Genomic DNA, 20320 nt, shown 5'->3' on the forward strand with positions numbered 1-20320 from the left:
GTGAGGCAAACTAGAGCCAAAAAAATCCTCGGATTAATTTTATTTCTAATTCCAGAGAGCAGTCCATTGTATATATATCCATATACACACACACACATACATGTATCTTTAGTAAAAAACTTGAACCCATAGCAGTTGCAGTTCAAGCACTGTGCCCTGAAGCCTTCTCCTTCACTTCCTGCATTACCTGAGATAGGAGATGGAAGCAGTTGAGACATCCTTATGTCAAAGGTATTTAGAAGGGCTGAGGGAAGGGAATGGGAGGCTGCTCCAGTGTTTTTAGTGAGGGAAGTACAGCAGTGGAGGCTGGGTGCTGCTCCAGCAGGAAGGCAGGACACGTGCTTGGGGGTGCAATGCTGGACTCGTGCCTGGGAGTCAGTGAGACGTGAAGAGTTGCCTGGCTGAGCTGAACAGCACACTGAACAGCACACGCCAGCTAAGAAAAGAAGCAATTAGGGAGATGGAAGAGGAGGAGTGATGGGAGGGGAAGGGGGATGAAGGATAAGCAGCAGGAAGGAAGAGGGAGGCAGATTGATTTCACAGTTACTGGAATCTCTAACTACATCAGTCACATTTTCTTTCAGCAAATGTTCCAGCATAAGACTGTGGCTGAATCACATGGTTTGTGGAAAGTTCATGAACCCTCTTATTCCTCTTCTCAGAAACCATCAACTTGGGACTATTGCTGTGTGTCATGTCATTGCCCCCAACTCCTCCTCCCCCCTCTTCCCTTCCCCCCTCTTTTGGATGGATAGCCTAAAAACCCCTTGGGATGCTCCCTGTGAAGCACTGATAGGGAAGAGGGTCTGCCTGTTTTTATCTACAGTCCCTACGGCAGCCTTCTCTTGCCCTATTCAGAAAAGCATCCTGGGTCTGACTACATCCCACACTCTCTGAGAGGCAAGTGAGCAAGATCAGAAATGAATGCCATGTGAGTGTAGGTGTGATGGGGAGAAGATAGAGATGCACTTTTCTCAGCTCATGGTTTGCTTTATCCAGCCCAGCACTTGAGTGATCCTGGTGTATACTCCATAGCTATTTGGACGTGCACATCCCATTCCCCAGCTGACCAAACCAGCCAGAAACCATCTGCCACTGGGTTCTTTGCAGGCCAGCGGACCTCCAGAATCACCCTAGAGAAAGGAAAAGTAAAATGGAGTGATGGCGATCCACCAGCTTCTCCTGCTGCATGATTACACTGTCTTTGAGTCCCTCCATGTGCAGATTCCTTTATCCCCTCAGCTCATGCCTGGGACATCTGCAACATTCCTTGTACCTTAGGCAGATGTCAAAAACAGTCCCCACTGCAAACACCTAACACATTCATTCCTTCATCATGCAAATTCCTCCCCCTTAGCCACATCCCAAGAAGCTGATTGCTCTACTGTTTCCTTCTGCTCCATATGGCATTTCCAAATATGTGGCAAGCAAGGAAGCTGGTGGAATTTGACTGGATACTGGGAGGGATGGGAGAGAAGAATTCCTGGAGATTGATAGTAACGAAGGAACAGACAGGTTACTGTGTGTGACAGGTGCTAAAGAGGCTGTAAGAGACTAATGTAGACACCTTACTTGAAAGTGGGAGGTTAAGAGTGGAGAGTGGGCTGAAATGAGAAAAGGGTACGTTTAACTCTATTTGGATACTGCCTAAGGGAAGAAGTAGCCCTGAGAGCCATTGTTGGCCACTTAGATCAGAAGAAGTGTTGGGGAAGGGACATTCTATAGTCTTTTAACCCTCATTACAGGCCGTGGATTGCATCCGTGAGACTAGGGACACACCCCACCTCTGGCAGTCATCCCTGATCCCACAACTCCTCTGTCACCTGGCAGGCATCTTTCTTGCCCTTGTAGTACCCAGCACACAACATCCTGGGAGTAATCGTGTAGTGATAGGCCTCACTGCAGATGTTCTGCTGGATGAGCTGCACGTCCACCTTCTGTAGAATATTGCTGATGTGCCCTGAAAGGTGGAGCACCAAAAGCAGTGCAGGTGAATTATGGTGGAACTTCCCACTGTTTACCACGATCCCCCAGCCTATGCCTATCTCACTGCATGCTGAAACCTGCCATTGTAATTTCTGTTCTGCTCTCCACTGGCATCACAATCTCTGACCTTCAGTAGAGCACTTCACCTTTATGGAAGGAGCAAAATTCCCTTTCAAGCCTTTCCTTACAGAAATATGTTGTAGGCACTTCAGCTTTTGGGACAAGGGGGATTCTGGTTTGGGGAAACCTCTAGGTTCTCAGGAGTCCTAAGTTTGTTTCTCATTGAAATGGATGTTAAGCTTTTCTGTCTAAGTATGCAAACCAGGAGTGTCCAGCTCTGTATAGTCTCCCGAGTGTTTCCGTTCAGGAAGCAGCAGGAGCAAGTGTGTGAGTGGGTGAAGGCACTAAGCTGACCTGAAGGACTATTCTAGTCTTTGAATGAAGAAACACATGCTTTCCCCATATAGATTACCAGACTCTCAAACCTGCCTCTCTAAATGAGGTTTCAGGGCACTCAACAGGTAATTTTGATTTGTTACCCAAAATTAAAAGGAGTAAAGGACGTTTGGGATGAACAGAAGCCTGTTCTGCCTACCACACATCTGAACCTATGTTTCTGCCTTGGCACTGCTACAGTAATCCACCAACAAAGACCTTCAACCTACCGCCTTCCTTGAGGGCCCCCCAGCCAGTGATCCAGCAGTGAAGGCCAGGCTCAAAGAAGTGAGAAGGAGCAGGCAAGCAGATAGGCTGGATTAAAGGTGAGATGATCACAGGATGGTCCAGCTGGAGCAGGGCCACGTCGTAATCATGGCTGTCCTCCTCGTAATAAGGGTGGAGGAAGAGGCGGATCACCTTGAAGGACACCTCTGTGTGGCTGGTGGCATTTTGAAAGTATTTGCCCAAGTAAACGGTCCATATGGAGGGGGAAGCCAGCCTGTAGGATGCAGCAGAGAAGCATGGGACCAACACAGCATGCTCTGCTGGTAATGCTATCTCACCCCATCTAGCACCAGCTGACATCTCCATGGCTGGAGCCATGATAGCATGGATACATACCAGAGCCAAAGGAAAGGTGGAGCTGTGAAGCATTTTCTGCTAAAATTGCCCCCTCAAAGCTGTTCTGTGAATCCCAACATTGTTCCTTTTTCCCTGCACACACACCTAAATACTAATGCATGTATCCATACCCCTTTCTCCTGTTCCAAGCCATGGAGAAGCATGGCAGGGGTGCCAGATGAAGGGTGCAGCTGCTCCACGACATTTTCACCACTCAGAAGAGCCTTCAATTACGCAAGACATGGCAAGCAATGCAAATCTTTCTATCCAGAACCCTCCCATCTCCGTTTACCTCTCATCCTGGAAGCAGTGCGCAGCCGAGACCACCCAGCGATCAGCAATGAGTGTTCCCCCACAAATGTGTCGGCCCCGAACTTGTAGGCTGGCCTGCCATGGCCATTCCCCTTCCACAGAATTCAGACCGCCCACAATCCTGCTGAGAGGGGCTTGCATCCCACAGTCTGAGGAGGAGACACGGCAGGTACTTCAAGGAAGGAAGGGAACATGATATACTGTGCCTTCCCTTTGTTTCCTACTTAGTTGACTGAAGAGTTTGACCTCTAATCCCCTGCCTTTCCTATTCAGCTTTATGTACTGCCCAAGACAGGTGTAGTGAGCACTCCCTCCCAGTGTGTGTCCCTGCTGACGCCTGCACAGTGCTCCCCACCTCCAGCTGCAGCCTGGGCATGCCTTTGGGGCAGCACGCTGACTGTGCTGTCAGGAAACCCTCCCAGTCATTCCCTTTCACTGCCTACCGAGGCTCCAGAAAACAACAAGTAGAGAAATCAAAACATGAATTCTCTCCCTGTCAGTGGCCATGCAGACATGGGTGAGTTTTCTGGCTGGAGCCTTGTATGATGGTATTACTTCACATAAGCCAACCCAGGGCTCCAACAGGAAGCCTGTGGGTTGAACCTGGATTGTGAGACATGTCTGGCCTGATGCCTCTGCCTGAAGGAGATGAGTTCAGCACAGAGTTGGCTCGTTGCTGCTGACCCTGTCACCTTAGGATGGAGCAGGAGCACTGATACTGTGGGACTGGGGTGGGGAGAAGGTGGTGGAACAAGGGAGGGTGGGTGCTTCTTCTGGGGTGGTGGGGAAAAATGGGACCACCTGCAGCTGCATGTCATCCTGAACCTGCCTGAGTGACATGCAATGGATCATTTCCTCACCACAGCGCTTCTCATCAGACAGGTCCTTGCAGTCTGCAGTGGTGTCACACAGGGGGTTGGGTTTCTTCAGACAGGTCCCGTCTTCACAGCGATAGGTGAAAGGACCACAGGGGACCCCTGCAAAAAGGAAGGGGAATCAAGGCTGAAGGAGGGCATCTTGTTGTAGACATAGCCTGAAGTCCTTTAAGTGGGGGAGAAAAGCCAGCAGAGAGCTTGAGGGAACTCCATAAATGATGACAGGGAATTTCCTGAACAAACAAACAGCTCACAAACATTGTGAGCAGGTCAGGCAAGTTAATTCCCAGCTGGTGTCCTTATGTCACATGAAGGAATTATGCTTCCAACAGCCTTGGCTCAAATATAGGGGAAGGCATTTTTCATGCCAGCACTGCCCCCTCCCTACCTTCGCTGCACTGCTCCTCATCGCTCCCATTGACACAGTCCAGCTGCTGGTTGCAGACCCTGCTGAACTCGATGCAAGTGCTGTCTTCATGGCACTGAAACTTTGCAGGACACACTGCATGGAAGGGAAAGACACGCAAATTGGGCATGCAAGACAAGGTGTGAGGTCAGGGTCCTCAGTGCACCAATAGTCTCTACAAACTTCCCACACCTCATAAGCTGTGTTTAAGACCAGCTCTAGTATAGTGCAGCTGTGTAGTTTTTGCCTGACCTACACTGTAGGTATGTCTGCACCCTGTCTTAACACTGTTGTTGCTGACTTTTCTTTCTTGGCCTCAGACCTGCCTCAGCACTATATACGTGCTTTGAGGTCACTGGACTTCTCAAGTTACCATCACCAGACCTGGTCTGCTTGCCTTGTTAGGGTTCTGTAGGACTGCATCCTGTCTGGTGAGGTCACTGTTCCTCCTGCCTTGCTATCACCCTCAGCACATGGATCACCATCTCATACAGACCAGTGGTTCCCCTTGCAGGTGAGTCCTGAGCAACAATGGAGTCCATGAGCTCTGATGGCCACTCAGGATGGAGATAGGCCTGTCCATCACAGAATTTGACTTCTGATCACACATTTCCATAGCAGGAACTTGTCCTGTGTTTGTGCATATTTATGTGCAACACAGAACATGATGGGTCAGTACCTCCTGGGCATTTTCTTACTCCAATGACTGTAATTTCTTCATTAATTAGCATGAGGATTCCAGATGACTAAAGGCACATGAAGGTCTGAGGCAACTTGAACATTGATTTCAAAGACAGGAACTGTTCCATACAGACATGGAGTGAATAACCAGAAAAGCAACAGTATAAGAAAGGAAGGAAATCACGACATTTCTCTTTTGTTTTTCAAATATGAAGGGTTGTTTGAAAACACCGAGAAAGTTTTTTTTGTTAGTTTTGGTCTGTGTCAACCTGTGAAACTGAATGACACAATATCACTGGGGCCAAGAAGCTACCAGGCTTCAAGAAAGGATTAGATATTCATAAGGATGCAAATGTATACATGTCTAGATGAAGGAAGCACACAAACCCTGATGTCAGACAGATGGATGATGGGACAGAGAACACTGTCAGCAAAACTACAGACAATACAAAACCCAGCCTTGGTGACCCTGTGAGAGCTCTCACATTTCTAGCACTGTCTTAAAACTTCCTTGAGAAAGATTTCTCCTTCCTTTTTGTTTAGACTTTCCCTACACTTTCCTCTGAATCTTTCAGAGTTGGCCACTGTCTCCAGTAGCTCAGGGATCTTTGTCTGAAAAAACAACCATAGGGGACAACTAATGAAAAGTTAGTGATGCAATGTTAGTGATGTTGGGGCAACAACATGATGAGCTGCCCCCTTACACTGGAGATGGGAGAATAGATGAATTAGGTGTCATGTCTAAACCTGAATCACAATTCCTATAAAAATGGGGCTCTGCAGGAGTGCTGGGATGTTAAGGATGGTGTTTGTGTCAGCACTAACTGCTGTTGGCATGAAGAACTGACTGGGGCTGATCAAGGACTTTGATGCTCCCAAACTGGGGCACAATATGTGACTGAGGATCTGTACAGATCAAATGTCACAAATGGCCTGGGGGGAAAGAAGAAAGAGAAGGGCAGCAGGTGGGCTTGGGTAGGTGTGAACTGGGAGGGGGATGCTGAGTGTGTGACAGCAGAGTGGGCTGTAGGCTAGGGCTGAGGTTGATAGTAGACCCTGGGTGGGAGGAATGCAGGACAAGGTGGGGGACAGCCTGGGTAGGGGGCTTCTTTCAGGCTGCCTGGAGTTCTTGGTGCATGGGTACTAGGGGGTTCTCCCAGGAAGACTGTGCTGCTCACAGAAGCCAGAAGAATTGCTGCTCCATCCAGAGCAGGCTAAAGCCAGACAGCAGTGGGATGAGACTTTCAAGGATGCAGAGGTTTAAGTTCCTGGGGGGAGGTATGAGGCTGTACCTAGGCTGACCAAATCTTTCCCAACTCTCCCTACTTTTGGAGGAGCAAGGGACTGTGTCTTGCTAAGACTGAGGACCAGTGGGGAGAAGAAATCACTCACCACAATTTCTCTCATCCAGCCCATTGGGGCAATCTTTGATCCCATCACAGGCTGGGACGCACAAGCCATTCACCAAACACAGGAACTCCCCAGGACAGGCTGTGAAACCAGCAGAGAGTGGTTAGTGACCAGGGACTGGAAACCTTGTGCAGCAGAGCACCATGGCTTGAAAGTGAAGCACGGAGCTGCACACTTTCCTGACCACACAAGTTCTGCTGCAGTGTGCTGGCAGCACTCACTGTGCTCCCCAAAATCTGCCTCGTCATCTGCTCTTAACAAGGGCAAATGGAGCCAGGCTATGCACCTGGCTCTTTCCTGTTCTGCATTGTACCAATGGGCAATAGCCAGGATAACCACCTGCCTGGTAAACCATATCTCTGGTTTAGTACTCTTTCATGTCTCCTGAATGCTGTGGGAAAGCTGAAATAGGCTCTTTGGAGTTGTTATTAAAACTTGGTTGGGACCTTGAAAGGGTTGGTGTTAGACACATGTTGGCAGCTGCATGTCTTCAGGGACTGGTATGCATTACTGGCACCCTTTAGGAGGGAGACGGTGAAACCTTGGAAAGACAGACTGTGGACAGCACTTGTATATGTGTGTACATGTATTTGTGTGCAGTTTTATTTGTCTCTTGTTTGCATGGATTCCAAGGTGAGCAGGAAAAAGCTCTAAGAGCTCTCATAATCAAAACAAACGTTGCTTCAAGCAGAGATGATTTCTCAATGAATTTCCAAGGCCAGCCTGTGATGTTGGCATGAGGGTAAGATTTTAGACAACTCTCTGACCTTGGGTTTTGTCACATGGGTGCTCTGGCAACATGAGGCAGGGCCACATGTGCAGAAGCAGCTTTGCATGTGAATGCCTCTCCTTTTTGGGAGATCAGTGGTGTGTGCGTCACTGACTTGTGAGCATGTTCCTGAAGGGTGGATGGCGTGTAGGGCTCACAGAATGTGCCTTGTGTTTTCCCCTGTGCACAAGCCAAGTGCACAGGGGCTGCTAGTACCCACCACCCCACTAAGAAGCAGGGAGAAGCCTGAACTCACGGTCAGATTGGTTGTACAGGCTGTAAGCTGCCTGTACACCAGGGCCAGTTAAGGAGATCTGCGAGGTAAAGGCGATGGTGATGTCAGCAGAAGATGAGACTGGGATCCTCTCAGCGTAGGCTTGTAGGGTCCGCAGCCCACACAACCTGAGGAGCAAACACAGACAGGATGGCTTGGACAGAGAGGGAGGAGAAGACAATAGAGTGGGGCAAGGGGGCTTGGTGGAAAGAGGGCCACGCAGATTGGGTGTTGGGGGAAAACCAGGAAGGGAAAATGCCTTAAATATGCATGAGATAGAGAGTCCAGAGTGACCCCACTATCCCTGGACACTTCCCGCTTTCTGGCAAGCACTGACAGTTTAAGAGTTGAAGGTGGGGAGAGAAAAAGTAGAAATCCTAAGCCAGGGGAACACAGCTTCTTGATCATACTCATCAAAGGAAAAGTTATGTCCACAGGAACAGTGGAGAAGACACTAATGAGATGGGTCGGGGGAGGTTTTGGAGGGAAAATGGCAATTTTGCAATAAGTGGGAGGAAAACCAAAAGCTGTGGGTCCATCTATCTCAGAGCCTGCTTTGGGAAGATGAGAGCACAACAGCTCTCCACCCTTTGCACCTGGGCAGTGGTGAGCCCCAGCTAAATATAGATGCTAATTTTGAGAAGTCCTGCAGGGGGAAGTGGCTGCAGTTGAAAAAGGAGGATATGGAGCTAAGGGGAAGATCTGTACGGAGGTGGATGTAAGGCAATGGCACACACAGATAATATTGCAGAGGCGGTGACAGGCAGATTTGCAAACACAGGAGATGTGGGAGGACACCAAGGTTACACACACAGGAGAAAACTAAGAAGCCTGATGCAAACAGCAAGACAGAGAAAGCAGGCTGGTAGCTCAAAGAAAATCCATAAGAAATTTGTTCACGGGGGAGACAGTGAACAAGGCAAGCTGAAAAAATAGAAAAGCAAGAGGCACCAGCAGAAGCAGTGGCCACTGAGTGTAGGCTTGCCTTTGTCAGGTATGGTGGCTGAAGCGAACAGGGAACCTGCAGAGGTTTAATACGAGTTTAATCCCAGGTGGGAAGTGAGAGACAGAAACCAGGACTCCAACACACACCTTCTGTTCTGAATTATCCACTGGCCTTGGGTACAGGGTAGGTCGTGCTTCTGTCTGCTGAGTGCATAGGCATCGAACCAGAGGGTGACTCCATAGTCGAGGGAAGGGACCTGCAGACAAGAGTGTCCAGAGCAGAGGAGAGATGGCTCCTATATGTGTTGCAGCACACTCCATAAATCAGAAATGAGCAGCGCAGATGTGAAGACCAGATGTGTCTGGCCACATCGCAGGGCAGAAGGAAGCACTCTCTAAACCGGGGCCATGCCATAGCCCAGGGTGGCTCTGCTCCTGGTGTTAAACCTGGCAATTCCTAGCACTCTGGTTCTGCTTTGAAGAACTCCTCTGGAGATCAGACTTCAGATTCCTCCTCAGCTATGGCATCTCTGTGCTGGTATGCAATATTAGACTCCTTACCCTTCAGAAACACACTTTATGTGGAGGCTAGGCAGGCTGTCACTTACTGCTTGCTTCTCCTGATAGTCTGGCTCAGAGAAATAGCTGTACTCCCCACAATGCGTGGAGTGCTGCCCGGGTTTCAGGGATGGGTTGGATGCTCTTCTGGGAGCTGGCTCTTACCATCATGTGCCAGGTGCACTGCGTGTTGGGCGAGTAGTAACTGGGGTAATGTGGGGTGCCAATCTTCCCCTGCAGCTCCAGGTCCTCCCGCAGAGTTATATTCACTTCACAAGCTGTAAATACAGACATTCAAGGCCCTGCTATCTGTCAGCTCAGTCTCAGTGTGGAGATGCCGTGTATCCAGCCCATTAGAGAAGAAGATAAAAGGGACTGATGCTAAAGGTGATTGGGGTGTTCTGCCATCTCCCTTCAAGTGGCCATTTCTACCCAGCAAGACTTTTAGCATCCTCCTCTTGTCCAGAGAAGGGTAATAATAATGTCTATTGCTGTCTAAGAGTCTTATGTAGAATTGACACTTATCTACGAGTGCATGTGGATGTGATGTCCAGGCCACATCTGGTCTGTCCATGTATGAGACCTTTCTTTTAAAGTATCGTGATCTCTCAGGCTCTGTCTGCCAGAGCCTGAGCTCTAAAGGCTCGAGCCACATGCTAGTGTGTGAGTACAAGTGAGGGAGCAACACCTAACTTGCCTTTTACTGACCACCTCTACCCTTGCAATTCAGAGTGAATTCTGCCCCTCATAGGGATGACGGACCTCTAGGAGCTGTGATGTTGTTGGAGATGACCTGTCTTCTATATCTATAGCCGCCCTCCTCCAGCCTTCCTCACCTTTGAGGGGCACCGCCTGTGCTGAGAGGATGAAGGGGTCAAAGTAGCTGTACATGGCTTTTTTCCACACGATGGACATGACAGGGCCAGACGAAAGGATTTCCACAATGGGCTCCTGCCGGCTGCACCCATAGATCCTCAAGGGAAAGAGATAAAAAGATGGGAGTGCAACAAGCAATAAACAAATGAAAGAGAAGAATGAGAGAGACAATGGAGGTCTGTGTTATCCATACACAGCCTATGCCTGCTGTGAGGCACAACTGAACCAAACAAAGGGCCAACAGCGAGACAGCTCGTGCTGCACAGCTGCCTGTGCAATACATATCCCACATCAGTGGCTTCAGCTGATCAGCAAGAGGCAGGTTCTGCATCAAAGAGAATTTCCTCTGATGTAGTCTAACACCTTCCTCTGCTGCGGTGTGTCACGCCATCCTGCCTGGCTTCCCCACCGTGTTCCCCCAGCTCAGGAGCTACCTACGAGGTGATGAGGTGTTTCTCCAGGGGCCCAGCTGCATCGTACATCGCCAGGCGGTCCCTGCAATCAGGGAGAGTCCACTCCAGGTGCAGCTTGATCATATAGCCCTTGGGGCCACGAAGGTGCCAAAGACAACTGGAGGCCAGGTAGTCAGGGCCCTCCAGCCTTAGGACATCATCCTCCTGGACATAGCTGTACCTGTAGCAACCTGAATCAAAGGGAAAGATAGAGGGATTCAAACATTCGGGTGATCTAAATGGAGGCAAAGGGGGGCTTAGGGATGGTTGTAAGGGAAATTAAGATGTGAGATTGCTAGGGACATCAGTGTGAACCCCATTTTAGGGTAAGGCTGTCCTTGATTAAGCTAATACTACCTCAGGTTTTAAATATCAGCACAGCACAGTTTTCTTTCATTGGTTTTATTTTCTTTTTCACCTTTTTCTTCTCTCAGCCTCATATTCTTCCTGACTTTACATCTCCCTCGTCTGATTTCCAGGTTTCAGAAGACTTTCACACTAGAATTTTTGAGTAAATATCAGCTTAAAGGTGAGTTTCTAATAGCATATCTAATGCAAGCTGCCAGCCACAGCACTTACAACACTGGCCAAAATTACTTAAAGCATCTTCAAACATTGCTAAGACAACAGACTCTTAAATGACTGACAGCACAGCCAACGCAGAGCCACGCAGGAAATGCCCACCGCTCCCGCCCACACACACATTCAGCAACATTGCATGGGGCCTGAAATTAGCACTTGTACCAGCTCACCAAGCTACTTAACAGTTCTCATTAGGACCAGGACAAGACTAAGGTGGCTGCACTGCCCCTGGTAGCTGATATCTCTGCCTAGTGGAGGCCTACAGGGGCAGCATTGTCAGGATGCTCAGAGCCATCCACCATACAGCTGAGTCATGTAGTTTGCATCTGGCCAAGCAGCAGCACTGGTGCTCCCTTGCTCCTACTCTCTTCTTCCCTTCCCAAGTTTTACAGCTCCAGGAAGCCAACAAGCTTTCTGTCCCCTGTGAAAATCCCTCCCACAAAGTCATGAACTCAAAAGGAAAGGAAAAGGTAGCCTACCCAGAGTGGATTTCAGCACTGCTATATCTTTCACACTGGATTCTGTTAGAAAGAAAATATATAAAGGAAGATAAACTGGTTGGATCTGAATGCTAGCACGGCAGGTGAGGACTCCTTTCCTTCCTATGTAACTGGTTCACTCACAGCTTTGGCATGGGGCATCCTCCAGGTACCTCTCTGTCTGCTCTTGGGGACCTGTTTCAGCCATGCCTTCCCCAACCTGTCTCTCTGCCCTCTACCCCAAATCCAACAGCCCCAATTCATGCTTTCCAGCCCACCACGGACTTCTCTGCTTTTTGCCTTGTCCATTTTTTGTGTGCTATTCCAGGACCTCTTCCCAAGAGGGATAGGCATTGCTTCAGGCAGTCATTTCCCTCCTCTGGCAGTCACACCACAAGCACAGCCCCCCTTCCCAGAGCCTTCACCATCTGCTCTCCCAGTTTAAAGAACCCTCATTGAAAAATACAGGAGTTACTGAGGGTGGAGAAGGAGGTCTCTTTTGATGATCACTGGTTGATGAGCTACTCAACATCCTTATAGAGTCCTACTTTGGAGAAGGGAGATGCACAGAAAGTCACCAGCAAGGACTGTAAATCTGTGCAAAACAGAGTCACAGGGTGGACAACACTTTTAAGAGAGCTGGGCTTTCCTCCAGCCTCCCAGCTGAACTGGAATCAGCCAAAGATCAGGTGCTACTGGGAGTAATTGCCAAAATAAAAGGCACTGTGAGGTCAGCTGGGTGTAAGAATTGCTGTTGGGGGTTTGCCTAGGTCAGGGCTTTGGTTTTTTGTAGCTCCTAAGCAATTCTGTGGGGAGAAATGAATGGTTTTGTCATAGCAAAAACAGATGTTATGGAAAAGAGGATCCTGCAGGCATAAGGCAGGCTCCTAGAGAAGCTTATGTGCTGTAGGGAAGAGTGTGTGCTGAGCTGATAGTAAGTATTCTTGTATCTGAAGGCAATATAACTGAGTTCCTGTAGGGAAAAGGATGCCCTGAAAGACTTCTGGGGAAAGGGGAAGTTGGTGTCCTGGGGCGAGTGTAGCTGCTAATAAAAATAAAGCACTGGAGATGTTGGAGAGTTTCCTGCACTAGTCAATGGTTTCCAGCTCTGTGTCTCAAGGCAGAATGAATGTTTAGAGCTAAACAGGCCAGCAAATGAGTCTGTCAGAAAGCAATGAAGTGCTAATGACATGCTATTAGCTAGCTATTTTTTTCACTCTAATTTTACAGGGCAGAGGAAGCCAGAGGTTAAGTCAATGCCTTGAGGTCACCCTGGCCCAGCAGTATAAGAGGTTTTTGGCTTTTGCCTCAGTTGCTAGACTGTGCTCCTGATGGAAGAGGGAGGTGGAAAGGACTAGGGAAAGCAGAAGGAGCTGGAGAAACTGTAACTGGTGTGTTAAGTCCAAAATAGAAAGAAATGTGGTCTGATGAAATGAATAAAACAGTGAAACAGATGCAAAGGGAGTAAGAGGGAAGTGGGAATAGCTAAAAGTATGGCACCATAATTTTTATTTGTTTATGAGTTACATTATGAAGTGAGGAAATAAAGGGCAAATGCTAGATGGGCTCACTTGGAAGCATTTAGCATATTTCCTTATGATGTCTTTGTCAAGAAAGTTCATTTAGATTGGCTGAACATAAGGTCTGGTATGCTGGAAACAAATCATAAGTAGAAGGGACTGATGGTAACTGCAGGAGGAGATGTCTTCATGAGATGCTAATGCAGCTTCAGAATAAGATCTTAAAATGATGGTCTGGATGAGAGAGTGAAAATCATTTTGAGGAAATAGAATTTTCTTTACACACACCAAAAAAAATGACCCACAAAACAATTGGGATGTAGAGGGAAAAGTTAAAGAAAATATGGGTGGGATATAATAAAAGAAGCTTCATTTTAGAAAAGTGCAAGTTAGCACGTCTGAGGGAAAAAACCCTGGGATGTAACATTTCAAGAGAAGAAGAAACTTGGAAATAGGACTCCCAAGAGGACAGAAGAAAAATAATGTATTTTAAAACCTGGGAGATTTGGAACTCTGTAAGAGGGATCAGACCAGGCTGAGAAGTTAAACTTCATTATAAAGACCAAATATAAATTCCATTGAACTTGGATGCATTGAATATAGGCACATCCCTAGTCCTTTTCCTAACACTTATTTTAGAGCAGTTTTTGTATGGGTGACTTTTTAAACAGGCTGGGACCTTCTTTGTGGGCAACAATAAATAACCCTTAAAATCATCAGATTTAAAATCAGTCAGGTACTGAAGTGGCAACGGTACTTTGTCTCAGAAGAAGTCTTAGCGGTGACTCAGGTATGTTGCTTTTGTTCTCCCTATCAAATAGTCTGGAATAATCTCCCAAAGGAAAGTAGGAAACCTAATTGCTTGCTATTTTCAAGCTGAGCTGATCAAAGTCATGACCTGTCTAAGATCTTGCTCCAGAGAAGCCAAAGCTGATGGGTGGAAAAAAAATTACCTAGCTGATCATGGTCTGCTGTATCTCCAATAATATTCCTTCAAAGGAACAATGATTTTTTTTTTAAAATCAAACTTCATTTCTTCTCTATCAGGAAGAAATAAATGTAGTTGTATTTCTGATCCTTACTATTTCTTCTTCAGGTTTCCCCTGTCCCCTTCAGTAGTGACTCCTAACCTTACAAATCTTGGGAGCATTTCTGATTGCTCAGGCCACAGGGGAGCAGCTGGTACTTACCCAGGAGAACCAGCGAATCTGGGTTGACCCTGTACTCCGTCTGGTAGGACAGGCTGCCTGAGCTGTTGAAGCTGGTGGAGAGCTCTTGGTGGAGCACTGTGTTTACCCTCTCAGCAGTTATTTCCTTCTGCTGACTCTCAGGGATTTGGAGGGTGAACCAGAAGAAGAAGGTCAGAGCCCCCTCCCTAACAGGGAAATATCATGTCAAATATTCTCTACATCTCCAGAACAACTGGAGAGACAAACCCTAGAGATTAACCCCCCCAGACTGTTTTTCCACAAATCAGACATATCTGTGTGGACATTCCATCTCGCTGCTGTGACCCAGAGCAACATCTCTGAGTGGGGCAGGAGAGCTGCAATGTCCATGGTTTGAGTCAATGCATAGTGCTTTGTGGGAGGAAGTCTTTTTATGCCATCTGGCTTTAGTGATGACCATATGAGCTCAAATTAATGTGATAATTAATCAGGACTGGTCTAATGAGTAGTCTCATTTCAGGTAGAAATGATCTTTGGATACTACTGACCAGGGATTGAAAAGAAACGCTCAAGACTTCACTGTCCCACCTCCCAGTGCTGACGAATGGTGACAAGTGGATGATTTATGACTCAGTACCTTAATACAACCCATTAATGCTAGGCAGGATCAACCTGCAGGAGACTGTGACTGGGAAAGCTCTGTTCAACCAGCTAGCTGAGTAAAATGGGTGGGGGAAGCCAAAGAGTTGTTGAAACAAACCTTTGTTCAGTAAAAGGCTAGAGGAAGAGTTGCAAGTGAGACTTTTCTTTCCCCAATTGAAAATGGAATTACATCAAAATTGGAATTTTTTTTAGGTGAAGGACAAATTTAGGGGTGCATAGAAAAAAAAATCAGAAGCAAATGACCATTAGTCTGGAAATTATTTCTGCTATCATGATCTATTGTTATGATCTGTAAAGCTGTAGTCTGACATCTGTCCCATTCCACTGTTATCCTGTTCCCAGGTGGTCCACGCTTCTTGGCTGGAATACCTTTTCCATAGTGCATTCTGACCTCTCCCTTCTGGTGCCTAGAATCAGGCCATAAAATTACTTCCTGGGATTAGACAAATTAATTTCCAGCTGCTTAGTTTCTACTGATAATGCCAAGCCAAAAATTTTTTTTCATCTCTTCCCAGTGAATTTTTTTTCCTCCCTTGAACTTTTGCCTCTCTGAAAAATTTCTCAGTTTTGGCTTTTCATCATGGCCTGGGACGAACAAGAACATCAAAATATCCTCAGCTGTGTTATGCTGGAACCATTCTGAATCTGGACTGTCCAGCCTAATCTGGAGCTCGTGTGGGGGGACTGCAGAAATTTGTCACGACCAGGTTTCAGTGAAAGCAGAGTACAATTGACTGGAAGCTTTCACACACGAACAAGCAAATATGCTGTGGGTGCTACTCACCCAAAGGCATACACTGTGCTAGAGTTGTAATATCGACCCAGCTCTGTGGCACGAATCAGTTCCTTCAGCTGAAAAGAAAATGTCATCTGATTAGTAACTACAGTGCAATATTACAGGGCAAAGGACCTAGGGCCAGTTTGGAGTTTCATCCCTCTTGCTGTAGAGACCCACCAAGTCTGTCCTTGGATGGGGGTACCTGACCCCTTCCTCTCTACTCACTGAAAGGCCTCAGGGACTGTTCATGAAACTGCTCTCACCATGTTCTGGAGCTTAGCTGACTCCAACCAGAAGGCTCTGGACTCCACCTGCCCAAGGTCCGGGGAGTACCAGCGATTGAGGACCTGGAGGCTGCCACAGTAAAACTGCAGGATAGATGGCTCCAGGTGCCATGGTCTGTAGTCTGCCAACAGAAGACACTACTGGAATACCTTGGTGATATGTAGGAGAGTGGGGTTTACCCCTGTGTATGAGTGTCTAAAGATCACTCAGAGTCACTAACATTGGGCTGGGCATTGCTTTGACTACACCCCGTCCACCTCCTGCAGGGGGGAAAAAATGTGAATTTTTACCTAGGAAATACCAGGTTGCTGCAGCAGCTCCAGCTAGCACAAGAAGGGCAATCCCAAGGGGCACATAGCAGAGGCAGTGATGTGAGTTACTCTCCGATTTGTCATTTGAGAGGGAGCTGGAGTCTTCCTCCTGTTCCTCGGCCTCCATCAGGGGCATCTGGTGACACAGCATGTCATTGTCAGGCTGGGTTTTATGTTTCCCTTTACACTTGTCTCTGCAGGTGTTATGTCATCTCTGTCCTCCTCTCCCAAGATCTATAGCCCCAAGAGATCTCTGGGGCCAGCCATCAAAGACTTTGATCAGAGCTAATGTGAGTAAAACTCCTAAATCAGTGGGAGACTGGCTTCTAGAACACCATCCTACCTACACCTCCTGGTAAATCCTTGGTTTTCAGAGGTATTCCCTGGGTTTTGCTTCTGCAAAACCACAAATGAATACAATAATGCATTTTTCTGAATGCAAAAGTGTTGTCCTCCCAGGCTGGGAATTGTTTTAAAACTGGTATTATATTGACCCAGAAATAAATGCAAAAGAAAATCTGTGACCTCAAATGTATGCAGAAATTGCACAAAGCAGCCACAGCCTGGGAGCCCGAAGTTGCACTTTGCCCACTGTGCCATTTTTATCTTGATCCCTTAAAGTAAGCAAACTTTGCCATTCCCACCAGACCATGTGTTCCCAGGCAAAGATGATGCTGGCACTGATTCACTAGCTGAGCTGATGAGAAGAGAGCACCTGGTTAATGTTCAGCCCTCCACCACTCTCTGATTGTGCCAGGGGACACCTTCTGTCTTCTTTGCCCCTCATCTACCCAAGGCTGCTTCTTTTTTTTTTCTCCCTGACTGCTTCCCTTCTGTCAGCCCCAGACTCTGAGGGTAAGAAATGTCATTGCCCAAGAGACCACATTAATACTGCTTATCTCATCCCCTTTACTTTTCCTTTCCTTTGCCACCACCCAGTGCATGCCTTCCCCCAAAGGCATTCTGTGTTTCTGTAATTGGAGAGGAAAGGGATGTGAATGCATCTGCATGGGAGGGGACAGAGGTCTTGGGGAATGCCTGTGTCCTGTCTATGTGCCTGTGAGTCCTCTTCGTGCCCAGTGTATGTGCATGTGGATGTGAGCTTGAGGGCAGGATTGCATGTGAGGGACTTGCTACAGATGTGGGAAGAGATGGCTGGCCTCATGCACATTTTACCCTGTGTGGATGCCATTGAGCATCACTTCATAAGGGCAAGGGGGCTTTTCAGTCTCGTTTCCCCCGGTTATGGAGTTCCAAGCCCTCCAGGCTGCCTTGCAACGTGGGAACACATTTGCAGAACATAAGCACCAGGTAACTCACTCTGGAACATTAAACGCAGCCTGGTGAACATCATCACTCGGACAAACAGTCACACATCCTCTTGCTCCAACACACCCTTCCAGAGAGGCAGACAGTATAAACAGGCCCAGCACAGGCTGCCCTCCCTTGCTCCTTGTGGAGCACCTCTCTGTGCAACCCCTGGGAAGGATCTCCTTCCCAAGGAGTCAAGTCAGGCAGTGCAGGAGAGCAAGGGCACTTCTCCACTATCACAGCATCCCTTCAGAAACAGCAGGCATAAGCACAAAACCACAGATGGAGAGGCAGTGAGAGTAGGGCAGGAAGCAGCAGCAGAAGAGCCTCTTTGTTAGTAGATTTGATGGTAGGCACTGGGGTTTCCCCCAGAGCTGTAGACCTACCTTTAAAGCCTGCTGCTTCCTGTGAGACCTGGCCCATACCCCTACACCAGCCAGCTCACACATGCATGGAGTGGGGGAGAAAGAAGGACATCTATTTACCCAAGCTCAAGGTCTCCGCAGCGATCAATAACCTGTTGTCACGTCCCTTCAGCTCGGCCTTTGTCCTGCACCGTCCTGCCCACGATGGGTCAGAGCGCCCCGTACAACCACTTTTTTCTTTTCTGAAATGGAGGGTTTGGAGGCTCACAGGGACAGATGATGTACAGGATGAGCAGGGGGGGTCCAGAAAAAGTCAGGGTAAGAGAACCTCCAGCTGTGCAGAGAAGAACAACCCAGGAGGCTGGCACAGGTAGCTTATGTTGTCCTCCTCAGGGGACAGGGAGTTGCTGAGCAAATGCTGTATTCCTTGGCCACCCTCTTTGGTCCCACTGGAGGGAGAGGTAAACGATAGGGTGTGCTCCCCAGCACAGGGATGGAGTAGATTCTGTCTGGCAGGTGTAGATCACTGGATGGAGGGAAGATGGCAGTAGACAGCGTGTCTGGTTACCACAGTGGTCAGGCAGATGAAAGGAAAGCACAGTGCCTCTCAGTCCCAGCCTGCAAGACTCCCTCTGTCTTGCGCTTCTCGCTGTCCAGTCTCCTGACACTGGGCTCCCTGCACTCAGTTGCACAACCACTCACTCCTCCCTGAAGCATCTGCTTTTCTTCTAGCCCAGGTCCTTCTCAGGTACTTTTCCTGTACTACTGTCTAGTTACAGCCCCACAGCTCTGTACGTGCCCCTTCGTTTTTCACAAAAAGCAGCAGCGCTGCAGCCAGAGCAGAGTAAACAGAGTTGTCTTGTCAATAAATGAGTGGAGGGGATGGGCACATGGCTGACTCTTGACACGGGGCTGAGCTCCAGCCAGTGACATCGACCTGGGCCAGGGCTCATTTGGGCTCATTTTGGCAACTGGGCAACGATAGATGTTTTTAGCTCTGCCACTAGATCATGTTTAGTCTGGGACTGCATGAAGACCAAAAGCCATTTCTGTAGTTGCCTCATGGTGGATTCTAGTAAATAAATGTTAAATGTGGATAAAAAGCTGTAGTGTTTGACTGGGAGTGCTTTCAGAACTGCTTAAGAGATTTGAGATCTGATTTAACTTTTAAAACTTACTCTGAGCCAAAATTTCCACAGATAATGAGGGACTAGCTGCCTCGTTAGACATATATGTATTCATATATAGCTTTGCTTAGTTTACACTATGAGGGCAGTGGGTCATAACACAGCTGAGGGTATTTCCCAGTGCCAAAGACCTTACTTTTTGCATTCAACTTTCCTGGAAAGAAGAATCTTCCTTCTCTGGTGTTTTCATCAGAACAAAAAATGTAGAATCTCAATCTGATCTATCTAAGCAAGGATACCACATCTGTCACCACAGGCTTTTGAATCAACCAAGGACCCAAAAGCTTGATCAGATCTGACTTCAGAGGAATTCCTTTACAGCAAGCACCCTTTACTTTCTGTTTCTTCACAGTAAAAAAGAGGGAGGGGTGTGGGAGGAGACTGAGAGTGATGTCTATTTGTGAACAAAGTACCTTGGAAAGAAGGATATGAGAGGTGTGACAGCTGTCTCTGCTGTCTCTGGGCTTAAGATAAAGAGAGGACTCATGTCTGTGGCTGTTAGCTTAATATTTTCCACACTGATATTTTCCACACGGTGTTGTTGTTCAGCTTGGGTTTGCCTCTGGTACCGATGGACACCATTGCAGCACGTTTCTGTGGTTTTGTGAACCACACACCATGTTCGTACTGGTTCGAGACGAGACGGCTCCCCGTGTGACATTTCCAAAGAGCTCTTGGGGACCTCGAAGCAAAAGGGCCCCAAATCACTGAGAGTGTTATGCCTTTGGTATTCACAACCTAGGTTACTCACATACGAGACCACATGATCTCATCTTCCTGGAAGAAAGGTCCGGTTATCGCCAGATCTGACATCGAGCACTTCCTGCCGCAGTGTGTCACACATTCACACCCAGCATGGCTGCAAAAGCTGTCACCATTTTCACAAGGGGGGCAGAAAAGCCAGCAGGATGGTCCTCAGGGGCTTGCAGTAGGATCACTTCCAACTCTGCTTTCTGTTTTAGGTGGCTGAGGGAAGGGAGCAGGAAGGAAAGCTAAAGGTATATTGGTCCGAGCAAAGCTTTACCTAGTTCCCTATTTAGAAAAGCTGTTAATTGTTTCTCCCCATC

At 47.8% G+C, this 20320-nt stretch overlaps 1 protein-coding gene across 1 annotated transcript; it reads right to left on the minus strand.

Annotated features, from left to right (window-relative positions):
- Nucleotides 1-32: 32 nt before the first annotated feature.
- On the minus strand, nucleotides 33-18873 carry TMPRSS6 (transmembrane serine protease 6). Its single transcript, XM_008931565.3, has 18 exons — nucleotides 18088-18873; nucleotides 16370-16526; nucleotides 16058-16200; nucleotides 15801-15868; nucleotides 14375-14559; nucleotides 11665-11706; nucleotides 10590-10794; nucleotides 10112-10248; nucleotides 9441-9553; nucleotides 8865-8974; nucleotides 7755-7900; nucleotides 6712-6810; nucleotides 4621-4734; nucleotides 4218-4334; nucleotides 3338-3506; nucleotides 2652-2923; nucleotides 1824-1960; nucleotides 33-1133 (listed from the first exon to the last, which is right to left on the minus strand). Exons 1-18 carry the CDS (start codon nucleotides 18148-18150, stop codon nucleotides 975-977), a joined length of 2436 nt encoding a protein of 811 aa, XP_008929813.2. The 5' UTR covers nucleotides 18151-18873; the 3' UTR covers nucleotides 33-974.
- Between the last annotated feature and the right edge of the window lie 1447 nt (nucleotides 18874-20320).

Source organism: Manacus vitellinus, unplaced genomic scaffold (genome assembly GCF_001715985.3).
Source record: "Manacus vitellinus isolate BGI_N305 unplaced genomic scaffold, ASM171598v3 scaffold_5_pilon, whole genome shotgun sequence".
NCBI classification, from domain to species: Eukaryota; Metazoa; Chordata; class Aves; order Passeriformes; family Pipridae; genus Manacus; species Manacus vitellinus.

Excerpts from the sequence above, each read along its gene's own strand:
- TMPRSS6 (XM_008931565.3), bottom strand. The coding sequence starts at position 18,150 with ATGTGTGAGCTGGCTGGTGTAGGGGTATGGGCCAGGTCTCACAGGAAG. Across the intron at positions 9,554-10,111 it reads ACAGGCGGTGCCCCTCAAAG|CTTGTGAAGTGAATATAACT; the intron begins GTGAGGAAGGCT and ends CTGTATTTACAG. Across the intron at positions 1,961-2,651 it reads GGGGGCCCTCAAGGAAGGCG|GGCACATCAGCAATATTCTA; the intron begins GTAGGTTGAAGG and ends TCCACCTTTCAG.